The sequence below is a fragment of the Neomonachus schauinslandi genome, chromosome 1 (genome assembly GCF_002201575.2).
Source record: "Neomonachus schauinslandi chromosome 1, ASM220157v2, whole genome shotgun sequence".
Lineage (NCBI taxonomy): Eukaryota > Metazoa > Chordata > Mammalia > Carnivora > Phocidae > Neomonachus > Neomonachus schauinslandi.
Window position 1 is genome coordinate 195,506,798 of NC_058403.1, and position 10,744 is coordinate 195,517,541.

Sequence of the window (10,744 nt, forward strand, 5' to 3'; positions counted from 1 at the left end):
CTGAATGAAATTAAACACCTTTCCGAATGTTTATGAGCCACTGGAATATATGTTTTGTGAGGAGCCTAATCAAGACTTCTGCTCATTTTTCTATTGGAATATCTTATTTTTGATTTGTAGTAGATCTTTATATACTCTAAATACAAGTCCTTCATCAAACATCTCTCTCTGTGACTTGCCTTTTTTCTCTCCTTAATGTCTTCTGAACAGATCTTCATTTTAATACAGTACAACTTAGCAATCTTTTCCTTTATGGTTAGTGCTTTTGTCTTCCCCAAGGTCAAGAAAAATACTTTCCTATATTTCCTTCAAGGTACATTATGGTTTTACATTTCACATTTAGGTAGCATCCATCTGGAATTGTGTTTGGGGCAAATACTATGAGGTAGAGATCAATATTCGTTGCTTTCAATATTGACACAATACCATTTATTGAATAGACTATCATTTTTTATTCCAGGTGGCCCAGTATCACCTCTTGCAAAGGATATCATTTCCCCAGTGCACTGCAATTTTTACCTTTTTCATATATCACTGGACGATATACATGATGGTCTGTTTCTGGACTCTGTATTCTGTTTCATTATTCTGTCTTTGCCCCAAAACCACAATGTCTTCATTTATAACAAATCTTTGTATCTGGTAGCATAAATCTTCTACTTTATTGCCTTCTTCATGATTGTCTTGGCTATTTGTAACCTTTTATCTTTTCATATAAATGTTGGAATCAATATCCATAAAAAAAAAAAAAAAAACAACCTGATGGATTTTTATTGGATTGCATTAAAACCAAGATCAATTTGGGAAGAATGGACATCTTAAGACAGTAAGTCTTTCAATCTATAAACATGGTATATCTTTCCATTTATTTAGATTTTCCTTAATTTCTATCAACAATGTTTTTGTAGATTTTAATGTACATGTCTTACATTTTTTATTAGTTTTGCTTCTAGGCATTTATTGTTTGTGATACTATATAAATAGCATTGTTTCTTTAATTCATTTTCTAGTTCTTAGTTGCAAATACATACAAAATAATATATATTTAAAATATTGATACTGTAGCCATCATATTTTTAAGTTCCCATATTTATTCCCAGTTATTTCTTATAGAATCTATTGGATGTTCTACATATACAATTATATCACATACAAATGATAGTTTCAATCTTATATTTCCATTCTTCGTGTATTTTATTTTTTTTAAGATTTTATTTATTTATTTGACAGAGAGACACAGCGAGAGAAGGAACACAAGTAGGGGGAGTGGGAGAGGGAGAAGCAGGCTCCAGGCTGAGCAAGGAGGCTGATGCGTGGCTCGATCCCAGGACCCTGGGATCATGACCTGAGCTGAAGGCAGACACTTAACGACTGAGCCACCCAGGTGCCCCTATGTATTTTATTTTTTACCACACTAGCTAGTACTGCCAGTATAATGTTCAATACACATGATTATAGCAGGTCTCCTTGTCTCATTTTTAGATCTCAGTGGGAAATTTTTCAATATTTTACAATTGGATAATGATATTTGCTGTAGGCTTTTTAGCACATATCCTTTACCAGATAAAGAGAATTCCCCTCTATTATTTTGCTAAAAATTTTTATCCTGAAGGGGTATTGATTTATATTTCTGTTTTAAGAAATATTGAATGAGTGCTGCACTAGAGCTCCCTTTCCAGAAAAGTGCACTCCCAAACTTACATAATTCCTGGGTCATGGTAGGTTACTCTTAATTCCATATCCATCTTAAGAGTAGGAAAGTGGATCAGAGCTCCATTTACATGGCATTGTCTCCATGCCCACACAGCAACATTTCCATTCTATTATGTAATTTGAGATGCCTTTTAGTCCTGCTGAACTGCCAGCCTAGGCTGCCCAGGTTCTTGCCCATGGTATCAATTTTGCTTTTGTCAATACTCTGATTTTATGTGATTTCTCCCTAACTTTATTTTTTCCATATATCTTGTTGATCTGAGTGCATGATTTTTTTAAAGATTTATTTATTTATTTTAGAGACAAGAGAGGGGCAAAGGGAGAGGGAGAGAGATTTTTTATTTTTTTATTAACATATAATGTATTATTTGTTTCGGGGGTACAGGTCTTTGATTCATCAGTCTTAAACAATTAACAGCACTCACCATAGTACATACCCTCCCCAATGACCATCACCCAGCCACCCATCCTTCCCACGCCCCTCCACTCCAGCAACCCTCAGTTTGTTTCATGAGATTAAGAGTATCTTATGCTTTGTCTCCCTCTCTGGTTACGTCTTTTTTCATTTTTCCCTCACTTCCCCTATGATCCTCTACCTTGTTTCTCAAAATCCTCATATCTGTGAGATCATATGATACTTATCTTTCTCCGACTGACTTCTTTCACTTACCGTAACACACTCTAGTTCCATCCATGTCATTGCAAATGGCCAAGATTTCATTTTTTTTTATGGAAGCATAATATTCCATTGAATATACATACCACATCTTTATCTGTTCATCTGTTGGTGAACATCTAGGCTCTTTCCATACTTTGGCTATTCTGGACAATGCTACTATAAACACTGGGATGCAGGTTCCCTTTCAGATCACTACATTTGTATCTTTGGGGTAAATACCCAGTGGTGCAATTGCTGGGTTGTAAGGTAGCTTTATTTTCAACTTTTTGAGGAACCTCCATACTGTTTTCCAGAGTGGCTGCATCAGCTTGTATTCCCACCAACAGTGTAGGAGGGTTCCCCTTTCTCTGCATCCTTGCCAACATCTATCATTTCGTTACTTGTTAATTTTGGCCATTCTGACTGGTGTGAGGTGGTATCGCACTGAGGTTTCGATTTGGATTTCCCTGATACTGAGTGATGTTGAGCACTTTTTCATGTGTCTGTTGGCCATTTGAATGTCTTCTTTGCAGAAATGTCTCTTCATGTGTTCTGCCCATTTCCTGATTGGATTAGTTGTTCTTTGGGTGTTGAGTTTCATAAGTTCTTTATAGATTTTGGATACTAGCCCTTTATCTGATATGTCATTTGTAAATATCTTCTCCCATTCTGTCAGTTGTCTTTTGGTTTTGTTGACTGTTTCCTTTGCTGTGCAAAAAGCTTTTTATCTTGATGAAGTCCCTATAGTTCATTTTTGCCCTTGCTTCCCTTGCCTTTGGCGATATTTCTAGGAAGAAGTTGCTGCGGCTAAGATCGAAGACGTTGCTGCCTGTGTTATCCTCAAGGATTTTGATGGATACGTCTCACATTTAGGTCTTTCATCCATTTTGAGTCTATTTTTGTGAGTGGTGTAAGGAAATGGTCCAGTTTCATTCTTCTGCATGTGGCTGTCCGATTTTCCCAACACCATCTGTTGAAGAGACTGTCTTTGTTCCATTGGACATTCTTTCCTGCTTTGTTGAAGATTAGTTGGCCATGGAGTTGAGAGTCCATTTCTGGGCTCCCTACTCTGTTTCATTGATTTATGTGTCTGTTTTTGGGCCAGTACCATACTGTCATGATGATGACAGCTTTGTAATAGAGTTTGAAGTCCGGAATTGTGATGCCACCGGCTTTGCTTTTCAACATTCCTTTGGCTATTCGGGGTCTTTTCTGATTCCATACAAATTTTAGGATTATTTGTACTATTAATTTGAAAAATGTTGATCATATTTTTATAGGGGTTGCATTAAATGTGTAGATTGCTTTAGGTACTATAGACATTTTCACAATATTTGTTCTTCCAATCCATGAGCATGGAACGTTTTTCCATTTCTTTGTGTCTTCCTCAATTTCTTTCATGAGTATTCTATAGTTTTCTGAGTACAGATACTTTGCCCTTTTGGTTAGACTTATACCTAGGTAGCTTATGGTTTTGGGTGCCATTGTAAATGGGATCAACTCCTTAATTTCTCTTTCTTCTGTCTTGTTGGTGGTGTATAGAAATGCCACTGATTTCTATGCATTGATTTTATATCCTGACACTTCACTGAATTCCTGTATGAGTTCTAGCAGTTTTGGGGTGGAATCTTTTTCCACATAAAGTGTCATATCATCTGCAAAGAGTGAGAGTTTGACTTCTTCTTTGCCAATTCGGATGCCTTTTATTTCTTTTTGTTGTCTGATTGCTGAGGCTAGGACTTCTAGTACTATGTTGAACAGCAGTGGTGATAGTGGAAATCCCTGCTGTGTTCCTGACCTTAGGGGAATGAGAATGATATTCGCTGTGGGGTTTTCATAGATGGCTTTAATTATATTGAGGTATGTACCCTCTATCCCCATACTCTGAAGAGTTTTGATCAAGAAAGGATGCTGTACTTTGTCAAATGCTGTACTTTGTCAAATGCCTTTTTCTACATCTACTGAGAGGATCCTATGGTTCTTGTTCTTTCTTTTATTAATGTATTGTATCACATGGATTGATCTGCAGATGTTGAGCCAACCTTGCAGCCCAGGAATACATCCCACTTGGTCATGGTGAATAATCCTTTTAATGTACTGTTGGATGTTACTGGCTAGTATTTTGGTCAGAATTTTTGCATCCATGTTCATCAGGGATATTGGTCTGTAATTCTTTTTAGTGGGGTCTTTGTCTGGTTTTGGGATCAAGGTAATGCTGGCCTCATAAAATGAGTTTAGAAGTTTTCCTTCCATTTCTATTTTTTGGAACAGTTTCAGAAGAATAGGTAGTAATTCTTCTTGAAATGTATGGTAGAATTCCCCTGGGAAGCCATCTGGCCCTGGGCTTTTGTTTGTTGGGAGATTTTTTATTACTTCTTCAATTTCCTTCCTGGTTATGGGTCTGTTCAGGTTTTCTATTTCTTCCTGGTTCAGTTTTGGCAGTTGATACATCTCTAGGAATGCATCCATTTCTTCCAGATTGTCTAATTTGCCGGCATATAGTTGCTCATAATATGTTCTTATAATTGCTTGTATTTCCTTGGTGTTAGTTATGATCTCTCCTCTTTCATTCATGATTTTATTTATTTGCGTCATTTTTCTTTTCTTTTTGATAAGTCTGGCCAGGGGTTTATCAATCTTGTTAATTCTTTCAAAGAGCCAGCTCCTTGCTTTGTTGATCTGTTCTACTGTTCTTTTGGTTTCTATTTCATTGATTTCTGCTCTGATCTTTATTATTTCTCTTCTCCTGCTGGGTTTAGGTTTTATTTGCTGATCTTTCTCCAGCTCCTTTGGTTAGGTTGTGTATTTGAGACCTTTCTTGTTTCTTGAGAAAAGTTGGAATTACTATATACTTTCCTCCTTTGCTGCATCCCAAAATTTTGAACAGTTGTGTTTTCATTTTCACTTGTTTCCATGAATTTTTTAAATTCTTCTTTAATTTCCTGGTTGACCCATTCATTCTTTAGTAGGATACTCTTTACCCTCCATGTATTTGAGTTCTTTCCAACTTTCCTCTTATGATTGAGCTCTAGGTTCAAAGCACTGTCATCTGAAAATAGGCAGGGAATGATCCCAATCCTTTGGTACCGGTTCAGACCTGATTTGTGACCTAGGATGTGATGTATTCTGGAGAATGTTCCATGGGCACTAGAGAAGAATGTGTAGTCTGTTGGCTTTGGGACGGAATGTTCTGAATATATCTGTGAAGTCCATTTGGTCCAGTGTGTCATTTAGAGTCTTTATTTCCTTGTTGATCTTTTGCTTAGATGATCTGTCCATTTCAGTGAGGGGGGTGTTAATGTACCCCGCTATTATTGTATTATTGTCTATGTGTTTCTTTGATTTTGTTATTAATTGTCTTATATAACTGGCTGCTCCCATGTTAGGGGCATAGATATTTACAATTGTTAGATCTTCTTGTTGGATAGATCCTTTAAGTAGGATATAGTGTCCTTCCTCATCTCTTATTACAGTCTTTGGTTTAAAATCTAATTTGTCTGATATAAGGATTGCCACCCCAGCTTTATTTTGATGCCCATTAGCATGGTAAATGGTTTTCCACCCCCTTGCTTTCAATCTGGGGGTGTCTTTGGGTCTAAAATGAGTCTCTTGCAGACAGCACATCGATGGGTCTTGTTTTTTTATCCAATCTGATACCCTGTGTCTTTTGTTTGGGGCATTTAGCCCATTTACATTTAGGGTAACTATTGTGAGATATGAATTTAGTGCCATTATATTGCCTGTAAGGTGACTGTTACTGTATATTGTCTCTGTTCCTTCCTAGTCTATGCTACTTTTAGGCTCTTTCTTTGCTTAGAGGACCCTTTTAATATTTCTTGTAGGGCTGGTTTGGTGTTTGCAAATTCTTTTAGTTTTTGTTTGTCCTGGAAACTTTTTATCTTTCCTTCTATTTTCAGTGACAGCCTAGCTGGATACAGTATTCTTGGTTGCATATTTTTCTCATTTAGTGTTCTGAATATATCATGCCAGTCCTTTCTGGCCTGCTGGGTCTCTGTGGATAGGTCTGCTGCCAATCTAATGTTTCTACCATTGTAGGTTACAGACCTCTTGTCCTGAGCTGTTTTCAGGATTTTCTCTTTGTCTCTGAGACTCGTAAGTTTTATTATAAGTTGTCAGGGTGTTGACCTATTTTTATTGATTTTGAGGGGGGTTCTCTGTGCCTCCTGGATTTTGATGCCCATTTCCTTCCCCAAATTAGGGAAGTTCTCTGCTATAATTTGCTCCAGTATACCTTCTGCTCCTTTCTCTCTTTCTTCTTCTTCTGGGATCCCAATTATTCTAATATTGTTTCATCTTATGGTATCACTTATTTCTCAAATTCTGCCCTCGTTATCCAGTAGTTGTTTATCTCTCTTTTTCTCAGCTTCCTTATTCTCCACCATTTGGTCTTCTGTATCACTAATTCTCTCTTCTGGCCTCATTTATCCTAGCAGTTAGAGCCTCCATTTTTGATTGTGCCTCATTAATAGCCTTTTTGATTTCAACTTGGTTAGATTTCAGTTCTTTTATTTCTCCAGAAAGCGATTCTCTAGTATCTTCCATGCTTTTTTCAAGCCCAGCTAGTATCTTTATAATCATCATTCTGAACTCTAGTTCTGACATCTTACTAATGTCTGTATTGATCAGGTCCCTGGCAGTCAGTGCTGCCTCTTTTTTTTTTAGGTGAGTTTTTCCGTCTTGTCATTTTGTCCAGAGGCAAATAGATGAATGAGACAACAAAATGCTAACAGGGTAACAATGACCCCAGAACAATATACACTAAGCAAATCAGAAGAGATTCGAAACCAGGGGGAAAAGAAAGGGAAATTTAAAAAAAAGAATATGATCAGGCTGGTGAATAGAACAGAGCCACACACTAGACTTTGGGTGTTTTTTGGTCTGTTAGAAGGAATTGTCTCCCAAAATATTAAAGAATGAAAAGCTTATATATATACAAAAATAAGGGTAAATACAATTAAGGGATGGAATATGACTGTAAAGATGAAAATTAAATAATATTTTTAAAAAAGAATTGATAAGAAGTTGGTTGAAAAAAGAATGAAAAAATTTTCAAAAAAGAGAGAATGTGATCAGGCGGGAGACAAGAAAACGTCATACACTAGATTTAGGATATATTTTGGTCTGTTAGAAAAAACTGTATCCCAAAATTTTAAAGAAAGAAAAATTTATATATACACAAAAAGGTCAAATTCAATGAAGGGATAAAATATGACTGTAAAAATGAAAATTAAAAAAGATTTTTAACAAAGAAATTGATGTTTTTTGAAAAAGGGAAGAAGAAAAATTCAACTAAAAAAATAGAAAAAGAAAAATAAAGAAAACTTTAAAAATTAACTTTGAGGGATGCCTGGGTGGCTCAGTTGTTAAGCGTCTGCCTTCGGCTCAGGTCATGATCCCAGGGTCCTGGGATCGAGCTCTGCATCAGGCTCCCTGCTGGGCAGGAAGCCTGCTTCTCCTTCTCCCACTCCCCCTGCTTGTGTTCCCTCTCTTGCTGTCTCTCTCTCTGTCAAAAAACAAATAAAATCTTTAAAAAATAAAAAAAAAAATTAACTTTGAAAGACTAAAGAATCATGGGGAAAAAGCCATGAATTCTATGTGCTGTATTACCCTAGCTCTGGGGTTTTGCCATTCTACTTGATCAATAAACTTGGTCTTGGCTGGATGTTCTTGCTGATCTTCTGGGTGAGGGGTCTGTTGCAGTCATTCTCAAATGTCTTTGCCTGAGGCGGAACTGTACCACCCTTGCCAGGGGCCAGGCTAAGTAATCTGCTCGGGTTTGCTCTTGGTAGCTTTTGTTCCCTGAAAGCTTTCTGTACAGCTTTGGAGGATGAGAATGAATATGGCGACCTCCCAATCTCTGGTCCCGGAGGAGCCGAGAACTCAGGGCCCCACTCCTCAGTGAGCCCTCAGAGAAAAGCAGTCGATCACTCTTGTCTCCCTGGTCTCCAGCCGTACTCCGTGGGGAGAGAGAATCTTAAGCAGATTCCTGAGCCTAGAGCCTGATGTGGGACTCAATCCCACAGCCCTGAGATCACAACCTGCACCGAAACCAAGAGTCGGATACTTAACCAACTGCACCACCCAGGAGCCCCAAGTGCATGATTTTAAAAAATGTTACATTTTTCAATAATGCATAAATGTTACAGCAGGGGTGCCTGGGTGGCTCAGTCGGTTAAGCGACTGCCTTCGGCTCAGGTCATGATCCTGGAGTCCCAGGATCGAGTCCCGCATCGGGGTCCCTGCTCGGCGGGGGGTCTGCTTCTCCCTCTGCCCTCTTCCCTCTCATGCTCTCTGTCTCTCATTCTCTCTCTCTCTCAAATAAATAAATAAATAAAAATTAAAAAAAAAAATGTTACAGCAGGGCGCCTGGGTGGCTCAGTTGGTTAAGCGACTGCCTTCGGCTCAGGTCATGATCCTGGAGTCCCGGGATCGAGTCCCGCATCGGGCTCCCTGCTCGGCAGGGAGTCTGCTTCTCCCTCTGACCCTCCTCCCTCATGCTCTCTGTATCTCATTCTCTCTGTCTCAAATAAATAAATAAAATCTTTAAAAAAAAAAAAAAAAAAAAAAAAATGTTACAGCAGAACCACCCATATACATGACAGAAGAGGCTAGTAGTCAAGCCAAACTTCATTTGAGCATTATTTACTGCCTTGTTTTAATTATAACTGATCACATCCAGCCAATTAAACAGAAACATACAAATGAACTAATTACAATTCAATTCTATTCAAATGCAGCTAAGCATGAGTGGAAGATTATCTATTTAATTGTAAAATCAAAATTAATCATTTAACATACTGTGTGTATAAAAATTACATTCTGAGGGCCAACAATGAGTTCTTTAATTGTTCCTATTAGATTAGAACCAAAATAACCCATACATTTATGATAAGTATAAATGAGGAAGGATTTTATAACAATGTATCATAATGTGGTTAATTATGCTTTCAAAATGATTGCTTATAATCTATTACTACAAAATAAATGTATATAATACTACCCAAAATTATCACTGTTTGTGTACTGCATAGGTCCATACTTACCTTCACATTTTTCAAGAATCTGGACCGTTTCTCCTATTTCTAAGACCAAGCCTTGAGGGACAGATCCTCGAAAGCTGCATATCACTAGGAAAACAAAGGTAAATGCATCAATTAGCATTTTTAATACTGAGACAAGGTCAGTGTCATTGAAATTAAACACTAAATTTTCTTAAATATATACTTTCCCTTCTTCACTAATTCATCTTTCAAATATGTAAGCCCCTTTCAACTTAAACTATATTTTGAGTAGTAATATAAAGTAGCTCAGTATATTGAAGTACATTTTGGCAAAATTATTCCTGGGTAGTATATGTACGAAAATGCTTCTGTAAACAGAGTCTCTCTTTCTCTCAGCATGACTTGTGTTCACCTGTCCTTTTTGGGCAAATACGTCTCAATTATTTCAGAAGAAATTAACACTGGAGGCTTCTTATCTAATATAAACAGTTTTATAAAGAATCACCAAGTAAATATGATTATACTTTGAGAAACAAAGTCCCCATAATAAAAATGTAAACAGAAATTCATGAAATAAAAAGCAAATGTACAACAGAGAAAGTCTATAATACCAGTTAGAATTCCATATTTATTGCAACATTATTTACAATTGCCAAGATATGGAAGCAACCCAACTGTCAATCCATAGATGGATAAAGAAGAGGTGGTGTGTATGTATATATATCCATGTGTATATATGTGTGTATGTGTGTGTGTGTGTATATATATATATAATATGTCTGTATATATACATACACACAATGGAATATTACTTGACCATAAAAAAATGAAATCTTGCCATTTGCAAGAACATGGATGGATCTAAAAGGTATAATGCTAAGTGAATTAAGTCAAGAAAGATAAATACTGTACGATTTCAATCATATGTGGAATTTAAAAAACAAAACAGAACAAAAAAGAAAAAAAGAGACAAAAAAGAACAGACTCTTAAAAATAGAGAAGTGGTAGTTGCCAGAGGGGAGGAGTTGGGTATGGGGGGGTGAAGTAGGAGAAGGTGATTAAGAATACACTTATCATGATGAGCACTGAGTAATGTATAGAATAGTTAAATCAGTATATTGTACAACTGAAAATAATGTAACACTGTATGTTGTTATACTGGAATTAAAAAAATTTTTTTTAATTTAACCCATCTTCTTTTTTTAGGAAAATGATAATTTGATTTCAAAATTTATGTAAGAATACAAAGAAACAAGAATAGCCTTGTCAATCTTAAAGGACTTCTACTACCATATATCAAGTCTTATAATCTAAAATCAGTTCTTTGAGTGGCTAGTATCAAAACGACCAG

At 36.6% G+C, this 10,744-nt stretch overlaps 1 protein-coding gene across 1 annotated transcript in view; it reads right to left on the reverse strand.

The window, feature by feature from the left end:
* Nucleotides 1-9,553, reverse strand: part of DOCK3 (dedicator of cytokinesis 3) — a 482,665-nt gene extending 473,112 nt beyond the window's left edge. Inside the window, exon 1 of the mRNA XM_044912806.1 lies at nucleotides 9,436-9,553. Coding sequence (XP_044768741.1) covers nucleotides 9,436-9,553 — 118 coding nt within the window. The remainder of the gene's footprint in view (nucleotides 1-9,435) is intronic.
* Between the last annotated feature and the right edge of the window lie 1,191 nt (nucleotides 9,554-10,744).